At 37.8% G+C, this 16,913-nt stretch overlaps 1 protein-coding gene across 1 annotated transcript; it reads right to left on the reverse strand.

Annotated features, from left to right (window-relative positions):
* Positions 1 to 3,448: 3,448 nt before the first annotated feature.
* LOC112176520 (zinc finger CCCH domain-containing protein 5-like) lies at positions 3,449 to 14,819 on the reverse strand. Its single transcript, XM_040510587.1, is given in 14 exon segments — positions 3,449 to 4,072; positions 4,469 to 4,713; positions 4,947 to 5,162; positions 5,491 to 5,708; positions 5,882 to 5,956; positions 7,416 to 7,532; positions 7,668 to 7,760; positions 8,986 to 9,144; positions 9,303 to 9,373; positions 9,376 to 9,436; positions 9,546 to 9,695; positions 9,978 to 10,400; positions 14,453 to 14,470; positions 14,502 to 14,819. Coding segments are annotated over 10 exon segments (1,500 nt in total). The 5' UTR covers positions 10,338 to 10,400; positions 14,453 to 14,470; positions 14,502 to 14,819; the 3' UTR covers positions 3,449 to 4,072; positions 4,469 to 4,713; positions 4,947 to 4,966.
* Positions 14,820 to 16,913: the final 2,094 nt, after the last annotated feature.

The raw sequence follows: 16,913 nt of genomic DNA on the forward strand, positions 1-16,913 counted from the left end.
GTGATTTCGATGTTATCCCACTCTGAAATCCCTCCTTATTTGAATTACTCCTTTGTAGCTCTTATTCCAAAGATCAAGGAAGTTGTGACTATATCCCATCTTCGACCAATTTCCTTATGCAATGTCATTTATAAAATAGCATCAAAGGTTATTGCTAACAGGCTCAAGAGTTTTTTGCCCGATATTATTTCCCCTAACCAAAGTGCGTTTGTTCCTAATCGGTTGATCTCGGATAATACTCTGGTAGCGTCAGAGCTAGCTCATTACATGCACAAGTTGCGCCGTGGTCAAGAAGGCTTTTTGGCACTTAAACTGGATATCAGTAAAGCCTACGACAGATTGGAGTGGGGTTTCTTGCAGTGCATCATGCTTAAAATGGGGTTTGCTGTCCAATGGGTGGATCTTATCATGTCCTGTCTCTCTACGGTACGATATTCTTTTCTTGTTAATGGCACACCTAGAGGTTATGTTACATCGCAGCGTGGGTTGAGGCAAGGAGATCCCTTGTCTCCCTATTTATTCTTATTATGGGCAGAAGGTCTCTCTGCCCTTATATCACATGCGGTGTCTACTGACCAATGGTTGGGATTATGTATTTGTGATGGTGCTCCTACTATTAGTCATCTTTTGTTTGCTGACGATAGTATGCTTTATTCCAATGCAACACCTCAAGCTTGTCTTATGGTACGAAATTTGCTCAATATTTATGAAAGAGCTTCTAGGCAACAAGTGAATCTACAGAAGAGTAATGTTGTCTTCAGTAGAAGTGTTTTGCCACATATGAGGGACAGTATGGCCCAGATTCTGGGAGTTCAGGTGGTGGATAAGCATGAGAAGTATTTAGGGATCCCGACCCTTGTTGGCAGGTCTAGATCTGATACATTTGCCTATATTAAAGATAACTTGTCCAAAAAATTGACAGGTTGGAGATCTAAATTACTCAGTGCTGCAGGTAGAGAAATTCTAATCAAAGCGGTAGCTCAAGCAGTACCGTTATACACAATGAATTGTTACTTGCTACCTCATAATCTTATTCAGGAGCTTCACCAACTGTGTGCCCAATTTTGGTGGGGAAGTACGGAAGAGAAGAAGACTATGCATTGGAGGGCTTGGGATGAGCTTTGTAAACCTAAAAGTTTGGGAGGTATGGGTTTTCGACATCTTTTTGCCTTCAATTTGGCGATGTTAGCTAAGCAAGGGTGGCGGCTACTTCAAAGTCCTGATTCTTTGATTGGCCAACTTTTCAAAGCTCTATATTTTCCCCATAGTACTTTTTGGGAAGCTAATCTAGGCACACAGCCTTCATACGCTTGGCGGAGTATTTTACAGGGTCGTGACATTCTTAAAGCTGGTATTAAATGACATGTTGGTAATGGTTTCACTACTAATATATGGCTGGACCCGTGGCTAATGGGAGAGGACTTGAGTACTTTCTTCTCGGACAAAGTGACTACTGTAGCTGATCTTCTTAGCTCCCCTGGTATGTGGAATGCCACCCTCTTATCAGAACTGTTTCCTCGTCATATTGTTCAGAAAATCCTTTCTATTCCCCTTAGTCCCCGAAATCATGAGGATAGGTGGATTTGGGGTGGTGATAAAAGAGGTCGGTTCACGGTTAAATCAGCCTATCATATTGCTCGGGATTGGATTCTTGAGGATTCATCCACACCTAACCCAAGTGTTGCACTTTGGCGTCAGCTGTGGAAAGCGCCAGTCCCAGGTAGTGTAAAGATCTGTGCATGGAAAGCAGCCTCCAATGTTCTTCCTACTCGGAGTAGGCTTCGTGATCGTGGTATTGATTTAGATACCCAATGCCCTCTCTGTGATGAAGAAATAGAGACTCATTTGCATGCGGTTCGAGATTGTCCACATGCCACTAGTTTGTTTCAGGGGGCCAACCTCCCATTATACACGACCCCTACAAGTGTTGCAAACTGGCTGTTGTTGGCCTCTTCGTCGAGTCCTCGGTCTTTTGACTATTATTTGATGATTTTGTGGGCTATTTGGAGAAATAGAAACGCTAAAGTTTGGGAGGGTGATTTTAAACAAGCGTCTCAGATTGTTCCAATGACTCTGGGTTGGTTGGAAGAATTTAAAGCTGCTCGTTCTTCTAACCAGTCGGGTTTGGCTGCTAGGCCGGTTAATAGGTGGATGAAACCTCCTTTGGGCTTCGTTAAACTAAATGTTGATGCTGCCTTTAATCAAGGCTCAGGTCGCTCGGGATTAGGTGGGGTGTTTAGGGACCATGAGGGAGCTTTTCTTCATGGGTTTAGGCACTCTATCACGTTGGCTCAATCAGCTTGACATGCGGAGCTGCTCGCTCTAGTTCTACGAGTGCAGTTGGCTATTGAGAATAATCTTACCCCCTTGATTGTGGAAACAGATTGTTTGGATTTGGTGTCCGGATTAGCGTCTGCTGCACTAGATGGGTCAGACCTCGGCTTTTTGTTGGAAGATTTGCGGGTTTTGTTGCATGAGGCGTTGGGAGCTCGTGTCCTCAAGGTTGGAAGACAGGCCAATGGTGTGGCTCATGTCTTGGCTCAGGAGGCTAAGAATGTTGATTTTCAAATAGAATTCTTTTCATATCTTCCTCCGTTTGTGGAGGCTATATTAATCTCTGATTGTAATGATTCTCAATCAATGAATTAGTCTTTCATTCCCCTCACAAAAAAAAAAAAAATGAATCGAAAAAACATAAGTCTTAACGGATTTAAATGGATTTGAGAAAATACACACACACACACACACACATAAGGCTTAACAGGTTCAATGGCTTTGAAAAAAGGTTTTTGAAAAGAAAAAAAAATCTATTTACGGGTCTTAACGGATCCCAATGGGTTTGAAAAGGAAAAAAAAAAATTGTTCACGGGTTTTAACCGGTTCCAACCAGTAACCCGCAAACCCGCCAGGTTTAGCCGGTGAAACCTGTTAAGCTAATAGGTTCTTACCGTGTCGGCCAGTAAAACTAGCCCGTTAAGAACCCGCACAGTACCCACACATTGACAGGCCTAAATTACCACCATGGATGGATTATATTGAGCATACCCATGAGATTGACAATCTTCTGGCGCCTGAACTTCAGCGTCCTGCTCCAGAGCTAGCCTATCATCCACTTCTAGTTCCAAGCAAACAAGAAAGTTCTGCTCCTGCAACTTATCAGCAATATACGGTTCCGGTTCCAGATCCTGTGTATGGCGTACCAGTTGCACAAGCCCCCACAGCAGCAACGCCGAGATCGGCTGGCTTCTTTTGATCTGTTGTTGACCATTTGTTTCGCTGCTTTTTTCCATGTTTTCGCATTCGTGAGGTTATCGAGTAATGGAATTTTACTGGGGTTTTCTGTGCAATTTGTAATACAAGGCATATCAAAACTATGTGAACAGTATGTATGTATTGGCTTCTTAATGTTTACTAGTGACCTGTAATTGGATATTTGGCGAAACAGAAATGGTGCAAATAAAACAGACCAGCTACTATTACATAAATATTGAAGCTTAGGTGCTCTCTTACAACAACAATACAAAAACAGTGATACCCTTCAAAAGTACCATAAATAATTAATGTTTCACTATCCAGGACTTGATAGCTAGTGTCACCAGCCAATCTCTCTGAGAAAAGAATGCATCCGCTAGCAGATCAATTGAAAATCCTTATACAGGGATCAAGGACCTTGCGATCACCAGCCATCTCTTTGCGAACAGAATGCATCCGCTAGCAGATCAATTGAAAATCCTTATACAGATACATATCAAGGACCTTGATATATTTCTCTAGTAGCTAAAAACGATGGCAAAAACGTTCCAGCCAAAAATTACCAAGTATAGGGAAGCTGCAAAGACAATGTCTCTCTTAATTTTTGAAACAGCCTCCTCAAAAGATCAATTTCTCCAATAGAATTGGCTGCATGTATAAGTTGCTGAAGAACTTCCTCTAATCTCCTAATTGCCCTGATTAAGCTACCCTCAAAATCTGACATTATCTCGTAAAATTTTGACCCTTCTGCCCAAGCATATGTAGCCTCCATAATATCAGGCCGAAATGAACTCACAAAGCTATCGATGTCAATTTCAACCTGCAGTATATCCAACAGAGAGAGAACATTTTCAGTTGCATATATAAGAAGGTAAAAACCATCCACTTTGCAACTGCGTAGAAAAGCCAAGCATGGAGTCCACCTAAGCACAAGTGGGACTCAACAGCGTAGGTGTTTCATTTGAAGGTCCTTAGCAATTTGTCATGTGCCCAGTTCACTATGCTTCCACATAAACTAGCCATTTCATCTCAGATAATACAAATCATGCTGGTGTTGAAATGTTACTCTAAAGAAGAGAAATCACATTTTGACAAACTTTACTAAACAAGATGCATGCATGTTACCTATGCTACTGAAATAATGACAAACTACATTAAAACAACAGACAAACTGAACAAACATGAGACAAAGCTTAAAACAACAATCTAACTTCACCAGAAAAAAACTGAAGCTGAACTTCAGCCACCCTCCGAGCAGTTTCTTGTAATTGCAAGAAGAGCAGGTCAATTTCTTCCTTGGTTTTGTAGCATCTTTTAGTTTTTCCCACCAAACAAAACATAAGAGAAGAGATGGTGAAAACGCCATTGAACATAAGCTCTGTGAGGGTCAACTCATCTGCACTACTGATTTCACAAGCAACCTTACCCCTCAACTGCACAACATCATCACTTGTAACATATCTGCATTCCAATCAACCCAATCATTTTAGTATTATTTCCATGACTGAAAGTAAACTGTCATAGTTGCCTGAGCCTTTCAAATCTCGTCTACAATATGAGCATTGTAATTTTTGAATTTCATACTCAATGATAAGCAAACAGTGACAAAACATCGGTGAGGGAAAAATAAGCAACTCTGTCATAAAAAGTGAGAAGGCCAGAGGAAGTGAAGTGAAGGAAAAAGAACTAATTACCCTAGCCTCCGAAGAACCCGCTATCTTGAAACTCTTTCAATATAATACTTTCTGTTCTTCCTGTGATTAAAGTCCTTCAAGTAAGCATTCTCTTCACCTGAAGGTCTACGGTGGCCGGTGCCCTTCGGAGCATAATTTTCATTGTCGTATCTTCTACTAGAACCAGCAAAACTTGAGTAACTCCCATCTCGAGAACTAGATCTTTGCACAACATACCTGCCATGAAATGGAACCTCTGAGAACCTATCTATGAGCAAAAGAGGAATAAATACAAGCTAAAGCAGATAAAAACACTCCCCAACTGATATACTCATTTGCGTTGCCAGCAATATAGAAGCATTCATACAAATAACTAGAAGTTCCAAGGAAGCTATAGTATGTTCACCATACCAAGAAGTCTTGTTGGTAACCATTCTCAAAACCTTGAGCTGGCCCAGCTGGTAGTACATGGGCCAACTATTATTTATTTTCTAATGACTACATAAACTAGATTTTACACACACTAGACTATGCAATTAATAAAACTGTTAAAAGTAGAGCATACCTCTGTGAATCTGTCATTGACTTCTTGCTAGAGTTCCTCAGCTGTCCAGAGTTATCCTCCATCATATGTTTCTTGTATGCATCAGAATAACCAAATAATGCAACCATCTTTTCCACCCAATATTTTGGGGGTGGCCTATCACTATCAGCCCATTCATACTCTCCACCAGGATTGCGGAAACAGTGGATAAAATTGCATGTCCTACCACGGGAACATGTCTGCAAGATGTATCGAGAAAGATTATCCACATGATAACAATAAGGCATAACAAATAACATATGATTCTAATGTTCAGAAACAAGTCATGTAAAGTCTTATTCAATCTAACAAGCAAAAGTCTTATTCAATCTAACAAGCAAGACCAAATTTAACAGCAAAAGACCGGCTGTACCTTGTATCTCGACTTCACATATTCCCCACATATGGCAACCTTCCATCTGGTCACATTGATGAAGTCACAACTTATCTGTCAAATACCATAACTGGATCAGCAGAACTATACCAAATCCCATCACAGAAACTCATTCGTTTAAATAAGAAAGCAGACAAGACAAACGCAATATTTTGTTACACAACCTGACAGCATAGTACTAGAAACACACATTGATTGAAAATTTGATAATATCAAATATGCATCAAGACATGTGTGATTTTCATATGTCAAACTGTAGGTATAAAAAATAAATAAATAAAAATAAAAAAAAACATCCTGGAACACCATCACTTGACCCAACCTGAAATATGGTTGCCACCCGTTACAAGTTTTATGAATAAAACTACACTGGCCAGCCTGGCCTAACCTTAAAAGTTGGCACATAGCAAAGTTGAATATTTTTCAAACAATGAGGGTACTTCAGTGCTTTCATGCTTTATGCAACAATAATTAACTTCAGGTAAACCACTGTTAACTGTAGAAGTGCAACTTGTGAAAATTATCTTAAAACTCAAGGGTTGTTGCAATTAAACCCTTGCAATCCCAATAACCGAGTAAACCCATATAACATGGAGCATAAATTCTCCTAAAAGAGCAAAAGAAAATCAATCCAAAACATAGTACAAATGCTACAGCCACCATCTTACGACAAAAGGGGAATAGAAATGCCCTTCCATGCTTGCTGGTATTGAGGGCATTTCCTTCGTCTTAAACAAGAATCTTACTCAATCCTCCTCTCTAAACAACTGATAACAGATTAACAGCAATCTATTCCCCAAAGCAATAGATATATGTAAACCTGAGGAAAGAAGCTTCCTTCTGCCTCTAAATTAGAAAAGAAAGTGTTCATAACATTCCACTTCCTATAGGTTTTGACATGAAAATGATGCCCCCCTTCCATGGTCTCCTAATATTCAACCTAGTTTTATCCTTGCAGTAAAGCCCAAAGTACAATAGAACTTGAATCTACAATTCCTGGAAATGGCAACTTCCAGACTGATTGAACCTAATATTCAACCAAGTATGTGCTGTACGGAAGGAAAACAAAGTTTCATCTAGCAAATAGCATAGGCATCGGGGCTTCCTCAAAATCTCCATACCAAAAGAGAGCAACTTTAGGATGCAACTAAGAACACAAATTCTGAATTACTGATCAGCAATTGAGGGATGCATGCACTAACAACCAAACTGACTGAAACAGCCTGCCTCAATGAAAATAACCACAACCATGTGGGAAGGAGATGGGACGCCATTGATTAAGCATTAAGCTGATAGCCAGCTATCAGTAGAGACAAGTAAACAGCTAGGTTTTGAAGATATGTTGTAGGTGCTTCTTCATTAAAAGCATCAACAAATCACCTATACCCAAAACGCAGAATTTGGTCTCTGTTCATATGACACAAGCATTTGTTTTTATTTTATTTTATTTTTTTATTTTGGATTTACTCATAAAGTCTTAGGCATTTACTCAAAAACCAAACAAATGTAATACCTGCTTCCCAGCAAAGTAGCGACCATTGACAGATTGATGCGCAACCAAAGCTGACTCCAGTGCACTGTACTGTACGTACACATTTCCCCGCAAGTGGGGTGCACCATTTATGCACACCTGATATAAACATGAACAGGTAAGCGATCTTCTAAAGCTGTCGGATGTCTAAATGACAACTTGTCATCCTTAGATTGAAAATAGGGTAGTGGGGATACAGAGGTGATCTCAAAATTGAAAGAAGCTGTCAGGAACCTTGAAATTTATAATTTCTCCGAACTTCAAGAACTCTGTATGAACATCCTCGTAAAAGTCTTCATAACAGCGCTCAATTTCTTCGTCAATGTACTGAAAAGAGAGAAGAAATATATTATACTAAATTTTATCACGATGCACAAAGCCGAGCCATACATCCTCCATCAACACAAACATCAAGAGATTTAATAGGTCATGTCTACAGATACTAAGAATGACTGTTCAATTTGACTTTTTTTCTTTTTTGAAAAGTATATCAACTTTGCAATGTGAAAAGATGCAAGTGAATTTCAAATTCACTTACTAAAGTATATGTCTATTAAACAAAGTAGAAACAAATTCATTCATACCTTGAATCTAAAGAATCACAAGGGACAAAGCTAGAGTTCCCTTCATCCCTTATGGTTCTAACTGCCAACATATGTCAACTTAAAGATACAAGTATACAAGTAAAAATCTACAGCTAACTCGTGATGCATTATCATATGTATAAGGTGGACGGTATAATGTAGTTACACTTACTGTACAGCAGCAGAGAAATGAAAATACATACATGTATATAATTATATATATGTATATGTATAACTATTACAATTAATTATACATGCATGCATAATCCATACAATCAATTATACATCAATTATATCTACCAATGGTTTGTATGGAGATTACAACCATCGGTTGATACATGCATAAATGCACACAGTTGTTTATGTACAACAAAAGTGAAAAGAAGAAATAAACAAGAAAGTGAAGCTTATAAGGAAGATGGTAATAAGACTAAGGAAACCAATCGATACACCATGGCAAGTTTAAAGATAGCAAGAAGGATATAGTATGCAGAATATCTTTAATTCAGTACAACCAAGGCAGAAAATCTGAATCTCCACCAAAGTGAACTTGCATTGAATCTGATTGCTTAAGTCAAGGAAGAAGAGTGCCAATCCTTATATTAAAAGAAGCAAATTTGAACTAGACCACAGTATTGAACTAAGACACATGGTATGCAATCAAATACAAATCCAAAATGAAAACATGTCGAAAAGAATGATAAACCAGCCCATTCAACATGCCACAGAAAGAAGAGTTTATTTTATGTTAGATATGCCTACTCAACAAAGTACATTTAATGGGTAGTATATCTTTTGACGTATATAAAATTTTCATTTTTTAGTAAGGAACTCTATGAGCAGCTTTCCACCATTATGCAGTCACACCACACAAATAACAGATCATAGATTCAATGAAAGTTCTGAAGGTCTCCAAAGTTATTATCAGGATACAAGAATCACATGAAGGCATGACAGCATTAACAGACCTCGAGCCCCTCATCCTGCTCCCAAGTAAGGCCAGGACCATTGTACATGTTCTTGATAAGCAGCGTGGATGATTTATCCGGGTAGAAATGCACCCGGCTGCAATGCTGACCAAACCGACAAGCTCCAGTTTTCAAATGGAAAGGACAATGATCTTTATCCTGACATGCACATAAGCTCAAAGATTATAGATTATAACCCTCACTGATGTTTAAAATTACAGCATCAAATCACGAAATATAAGATAAATTGGCAGAGATATAACGATTCTAAAATATAAATGGATAGTATTAACAGACATGGGAGTAAAGAAGCAAACCTGTTCAGTTCCAAAATGCGGTACTTGTTCAGCCACAGTCTCTAACAGCTGCTGCGCTGATAAAGAAGCATTTTGTAATCATCAAAAGCTTCGGATTGTGGAGGGAGAGGATTTGATGTAGGTCGATCAGAATCCTATGGAAAAAATGACAAAACCTGTTGTCAAGACTTTACGGACAAACCCAAAGAAAAAGCACACTGTAATATTGTGTATTTAATCCATGTTCCAATTGATGTTACACACCTCCTTTATACTTCGCTGGTCTTTATTCCTCTTTGGAACCTTGACTCTTTTCTTCTTGACAGTTATTTCATTTTCCTGCCAGATGATTTCAGCAGGTCCCTCTTCTACATACTCCCAGTCATCATCACCATCATCATTTGCATTTTTGATCTGCCACAAATCACACGGAAACATAAAAAACTATCCTCCTGACTCCTCCCAAGTATTCCAAAATAAGAAGCAATCAATATTCCTTATGAATAGGATTCTCTCTTACTCCTACCTAGCAAATATTGCTTATCTCAAACATGATAAAGTTCTGATGAAACAGTAATTAAGCATCAAAGAAAAAATATTTGTGCTTCCAAATTAAATTTATGCCTACCACAATCATAGGTATTTCAACAAAAAACAAGCACTAAATCGAGATACAAAGATGGATGAAAAAACGACCTGTTGCTTGCGGGATAGTTCCTCGTATTCCAGAGCGCTAATTCTACGTTCCTCTTCTTCGATTCGTTTCTTCTTTCGAATCTCCATGGCTTCAATCCAAGCTCTCTCTCGCTCCTCGAATATGATCCTCACACTCTCGGACCTCTTGGCCTCCTCTTGCTCCATGTTGATAAGCTCTTGAGGATCTTGGAGCCTCGCCTCTTCTTCTTCTTGCTGTTTGAGAGCGATTTCCTTCCTCGTCTGCTTCCGCTTCATCTTCTTCATGGTTTTCCTTTTCTCCTTCCGGCTCATCCTAGCCTCCATTTTAGGCTGAACACCTCCATCTCCTTCTTTTTCTGCTGGGGTTTCTAAATCTCCCATAATTCCCAAGATCTGGGTTTCAGACGTGAAAGAAAAACCTTATTGATGGACCATGGTGAATATCTGCAATGTAAATCTTAAATTCTAATCTCATTTGACTTGAACAAAAATGATTCAAAAATGTTTTGCTACAAACTAAGACATTATTTTATGGATGCATAAGTGAAAGTGTGCAAAGATTTAAAACAGATCTATCAGCAGACATCCACAATTTATTTTAATAACTAATAACTTCAGAAGAAACCAAGTATACCTGAATCCGAAACAATTAAAGAACCAGACAGCGCACTGTTCCTAAATGTGCAAAATGAAGAAGTACTTCTTCAATTTGATGTTACCATATAGAAATCAAATTCAGCTGTCATGTAGTGTAATCCCTGAACAACTAACTTATCCCCCTTTTTGTTTCTTTCTCCTGAAGGACTCGAAAACTCACAAACCAAAAGAGAATAAACCACTTTTGTCATTCATGTAATTCTAAACACATCTAGTACAAAATCAAAATACCTACTAATTACTGATCTTCTCAAAGCTCACTTCTCCTATAATTACAGCTCATAGATGATAAAAAATTGTTCTTTCAATCACAGATACTTCCACACAATTGAAGAAAACTAAAATGGGAAAAGTACACCAGAAAACCAAACCAAATCAAATCCAATCAGTGAGGGAAAGAAACCGTATTGGGTTTCACAAAACAAAACTCATAAAACACAATGCCTTGTCTAAGAACCAGAAAAGGGAAAGAGAAACTGGAGGGGGCCATTACAACAATATGCACAGAACAACAACCAGAGATAACAGAAACATCTCTGAGACCGTGCTATCAATGTGAAACTTGCTTACTCTTGCTAGTCAGAAGATAACATATGTGAAACTTACAAAATAACATATGTGAACCTTACAAACAAAACTGAACCAGTCCCACTCCAAAATCAGATAACAAAAACTAAACTATTTGACAGTAATTCTCACAACCTAGAGACCGTGCTATCAATCAAAGTAAAATCATCAAGAACATAATAACAAGTACACTACTTCAGAGGAGATAGAAAGCACTCACACAACACAAAACTACAGATAATAATTGAATCAGTACAAGCTCAAGACTGATTTCAAAAGCTAAAAATAAACCCAAGAGCTCCTTTAACAATCATTATACCAAAACAAAAACCCAAAACAGTTCTACAGAGTATAAACAACATAGTACCAATACAATATAATTGATAAGCATCGTGCAAAGAGCACCCAAACTAAAATCAACAACCTCAGTAAGCTCACATAAAATCAAATACCCAACATAACCCTTTATCAAAACCAAACTCTCACATCCCATGTTAACAGCAGCAAGGCAGGGGATATAATGAAAATAAAACAATTAACAAAGTAGAGAAGTCACTCACAGTAAGGCAAGGCAAACAAAGACGGTAAAGAACCCAAAACAAAGCCCTCCACTTCAGTAACTTTCTCCCCTTTTGCCTTTCTACAAATCTGATCAAAGGCAGAAAACCAAACCACACTCTCAAATGCTCCCCTTTGCTTCTGAAAATCAATCTAAACCCTCTAGCTTCTACCCTCAAATCCAGAAATACCCAATTCGCAGCCTTTGATAAAAACCCAAACTCTCTCTCTCTCTCTCTCTCTCTCTCTCTCTCTCTCTCTCTCTCTCTCTCCTTCCTCTGGAATTCTTCTTCTTTTCCCCCTTCACTCTCTTTCTTCCCTCTATCTCCTTTCCTCTCGTGTCCTTCTTCTTCCCCCTTCTCCACAGTACGTTGTCTTCTCTTTCTTTTTTCTTTTTTTTCCCTTTTCCCTTTCTTTCTTGACCTCCCTCTGTTCTCTTCTTTTTCGTCTCTTTGCCGACCCCCCCCCCCCCCCCCTGTTTTTTCTACCCTTTTTCTCCCTTTTTCTCAGCCACCAAGAGCTAAACTTATCCTTTTCAATTAAAAATCCACACCCCTAAACAAACTATAAAAAAAATAAAATAAAAAAAATAAAAATAAAAAAACCTTAATATATAATAATATAAGTAATTGAAAAACTGAAAGACAAAACCAACTAACCAAGTAAAACAATAGCACCTAACTAAATAAGTAAAAGAAGTAAACCTTTAACATGGGTTGTAAAAATGTAAACCCAAACACAAAAGAAAAGATATTTAAATTGGATACGGGATATCACAATATCCCCCCTTATAAAAATTTCGTCCCTGAAATTTGCAAAATCTTGATCACCACATGGTAACCAATACCCAAAACATTGAACTTAAACGACAATAACCAAATGTCCCTAACTCAAGTAGGCAAAATCTGTAAACATCAACTTTGGAAAAATAAAATGCACACGTTGACAATCCGACTTCAAAGAAGAAAAGAAATCTGGATTGCAAATAACTCAAACTACAACTATGTGCCACAACAATTGATAAACAGAAATAGAGCAAATTTCAAGGCAAGAACAAATTAGAGCAACTTTAAAACAAGTGAAATTCTCAATTTCAAAAGAAAGAAGAAAGGAAACAAAAGAAAAGCAGTTGCCTCATGCTTCAATTTTAACTGTAAACAAACACAATAAGTGCAAAGAAACAAGTAACGATCTATAGTGTCATTCAAAAGCAAAAACGGAGTTCTGTTTTCAAATTAGAAATCGACACTCTAAAGAAAAATAACAACTCAAACAAGAAAGAAACAGATCATAGAAAACAAAGACAACAAAAATAGTGTAAGACAAAATGCTAGAACAATCTCCAGAACAAGGCAAACAAATGGCAGCACCCGGGCAAGAGCGCGGCTACTAGGGCACAATCCAAACTTGGCAATATGTTACCGCCCCCACAATTTTTTATTGTTTGGAATGCAACTATCAAATACACCACCTGTAGCGAGTAATACTAACCGCTCACTCTATTATTAACAGGTAAAACAGAGTTGACGCAAAATCTTAACTCAACTAGTACTACAAAACCAAAGATTGAAATACTACATCAAGTAAAAAGTTCAACTTCCAGAGAAGAAAAAGAACCTGGACTGAAATTAACCAAAACAAAAGCTATGGTGTCACTACATGCAATAAAAGCTAACCCGCAATAGAGCATGGAACCAATGCAACATTCCTCCACAACAAAGTTGCAGTACATAATTAACTCCACCAACAAAGGGCCAAAAGGAAGCTGAACATTCTTGGACCAGCAAAATACATCAATCAAAAACGCTGAAAAGAACAAGTACCCAAACCAAAAGAAACTAAAATAAATAAATAAATAAAATTAAACTTCCTCAATCATGACACAAAACGCTGACAGCAACCAGGTAGATCTAATTACCCACAGCACCGCCCAGACTACTAGTCTCTAACTTTAACAAACAAAGGTAAACTGAAACTAATAGAAAAGTTTTGACTCCATTAAAATCACAATGCAAAAAATAGGGAGTCTGCAATCAAACTCTTGGGCATACAAAGAGAAGTACCTTTCTTTTAACCTCTGGTGCCGATTTAAAATTTGTCATTTGCAAAACAAACGGGATTTAGCAGAAAGCCTAAACTCTCAATAAGTGGCGGAAGAAAACAAAACAGGGTTCACCGAACAGTTGCTTACTCTTGCTAGTCAGAAGATAACACACGTGAAACTTAGAGACAAACCTAACAAAACTGAACCAGTCCCAATCCAAAATCAGATAACAAAAACTAGACTATTTGACAGTAATTCTCACAACCTAGAGACCGTGCTATCAATCAAAGTAAAATCATCAAGAACATAATAACAAGTAGACTAATTCAGAGAAGATAGAAAGCACTCACACAACACAAAACAAGAGATAATGATTGAATCAGTACAAGCTCAAGACTGATTTCAAAAGCTAAAAATAAACCCAAGAGCTCCTTTAACAATCATTATATACCAAAACAAAAACCCAAAACAGTTCAATTGATACAGAGCATAAACAACATAGTACCAATACAATATATTTGATACTAACAATCAACAACCTCAGTAAGTTCACATAACATCAAATACCCCTTTATCAAAACCAAACGCTCACATTCCATGTTAACAGCAGCAAGGCAGGGGATATAATGAAAATAAAACAATTAACAAAGTAGTAGAGAAAGTCACTCACAGTAAGGCAAGGCAAACAAGGACGGTAAAGAACCCAAAACAAAGCCCTCCACTTTCTCCCCTTTTGCCTTTCTACAAATCTGATCAAACCACACTCTCAAATGTTCCCCTTTGCTTCTGAAAAATCAATCTAGCTTCGAAATACCCAATTCGCAGCCTTTGATAAAAATCCAAACTCTCCAACTCTCTCTGGAATTCTTCTTCTTTTCCCCCTTCACTCTCTTTATCTCCTTTCCTCTCGCGTCCTTCTTCTTCCCGTTGTCTTCTCTTTCTATATTCTTTTTTTTCTTTTTCCCTTTCTTTCTTCACCTCCCTCTGTTCTCTTCGCCGACCCCCCGTTGTTTTTTTTCTTTTCTCGGCCACCGAGAGCTGAACTTGGTATCCTTTTCAATTAAAAACCCACACCCCAAAACAAACTAAAAAAAAAAAAACCAGTTAATATCTAATAATTTTTTTTTTTAAAATATTTAATATCTAACTAGCATGACCCACTCACTGTGTGTGTGGAGATAAGTTAAGATCACGTTTACTTACTTGGAATAGGAGGGAATAATTACAAAGTAAAAACATTCCTGCGTTTACTAACACATAAATGAATCGGAATGATTTCGGATAAAAGAAGAATAATCAATACTGATTCCCCTCTCCATCTCTCTCTCCTCCGCGTCGCGCCGATCTGCACTATCTCTCTCTCCTCTCTGTCTCCTCCACGCTGTGCCAATTTGCATTATCTCTCTCTCCTCTCGGCCAAGAGCTTTGTCTCAACATGTATGTTTTTGTTTTCTTAATTTGGCGACATCAACAGGTATGAGAAGAGTTATATGCACCGAGACGTGGTTGCTCATATTGCTGTGTCGGCTGTTGAATTTGTCGTCACTGGAAGTGTTGATGGTAAATTATTTTATGGCCTGAAATTGCTATATAGGTCTGCCACTGTGCATGTCGTCTGCTACTTTTGCATTAGTTGAGCAGTATTTTACAGTAATTGGCTGTTTGCTAAACTTTGGTTTGGATTGCCTTACTGAAGTTCTATTAGGACAAGTATCAAACATTCAGGAAAAGTTTCCAAGTAATATTATCTATTATGGGACTCATGTAGGAAGCGTGGCCTTCTATAAGGTGATTTGCCATTAGTGGTTTGATGTCATTAAGCTGGGCTAAGGTGGTGCGTATACACGGATCTATATTTAATTGGGATTTAATTTGGTTACATCATGATGAACTATTTTCTGGCCTTTATAATATTGGATGGATCAAATTGGTAATTGCTATCAGTTAAATGGTCAAAATCTTTTTTGCTTTGGGTAAATTGTGGGTGGAAGTCCAAGAAGGAAAGAAAAAGAGGGGAAAAAAAAAGTGTATATTGGCGGGCAATAGTCGTCTATTAAGGGCCAATAGACGTTTTGAATTTATGTAAACTCCTCGTTTTTTATTTTAATCAAAGTTTTAATTGTCTAATTTTAGTAAAAGTAGTTCCCATTTCGATGATCGAAACATTTATTGGGGGGCAATACATTGCTAATAGACGTCTACTTGGAGGCAATAGACTATTGGGGCGATAGACGTCTATTGAAGGGCAATAGACATCTATTAAAGGGCAATAGATGTCTATTGGGGTAGTAAATCTTTCCGGTAGGTGGCGGCTGGTAACTGGAATCCGGCGACCGGATTCCGTCGACTGGTGACCAGCTCCGGCAAAGTCTCATATGGTTTCTCTCTCTTCCATTCTCTCTCTCTCTCTCTCTAAGTAACAAAAGGGTAAGGGTAAGGGTAAAATGGTATTAAAAAAATTAAAAACAAAAAAAAAATGTTAATGGAATATTAGGGAATACCTCCTTAGAGTGTTTTGGGTAAGAGAGAATTAAAAAAACTTAATGGGGTAAGAGGGAAAAAAAATCCCTAGAAATGGGGTAAATGGACAAAAAAACCTTTTTTAATAAATAAAGGTTAAATTGGTAAAAATATCAGTTTTGGAGAGCAAAGCTCTCTTTTCTTAATAATAGTATAAGTAATATAAAGACAAGAAAAAATTAAAGTATTTCTCAAAAAAAAAAATTAAAGTTGTTGTTGCATATTCGATATATGAAAAATTAAAAAATTAAAAAGGCTCGGGCCCAATATCAATATGTGGAAACAACCACGTGAGCTATATTGTCATCCGCAAACGACGACTTGTATCAAAAAAAAAAAAAAAAAAAAACCGCAAACGAAGACTTTGTAATTGCGGGCAATTTTGCAGAAATAACACACAAAATTGCATCCAGCATTGTTTGTTCCATATGAGAAACTGAGAGGGAGTAGTGCCCTTGTTCTGAATCCTCTCTCTCTGGGTACTTTGATTTGAAAGAAAGTAATGGTTGTGTTATAGAGTCACAGAGCAGAAATGCTAAGCCAAAACGAACATGGAAGTAGTATATGGTTGATCTCAACCACGACATTTTGCTCAAAGCCGAATTTCCACA

The sequence above is a fragment of the Rosa chinensis genome, chromosome 7 (assembly GCF_002994745.2).
Source record: "Rosa chinensis cultivar Old Blush chromosome 7, RchiOBHm-V2, whole genome shotgun sequence".
In the NCBI taxonomy this organism is placed as follows: Eukaryota; Viridiplantae; Streptophyta; class Magnoliopsida; order Rosales; family Rosaceae; genus Rosa; species Rosa chinensis.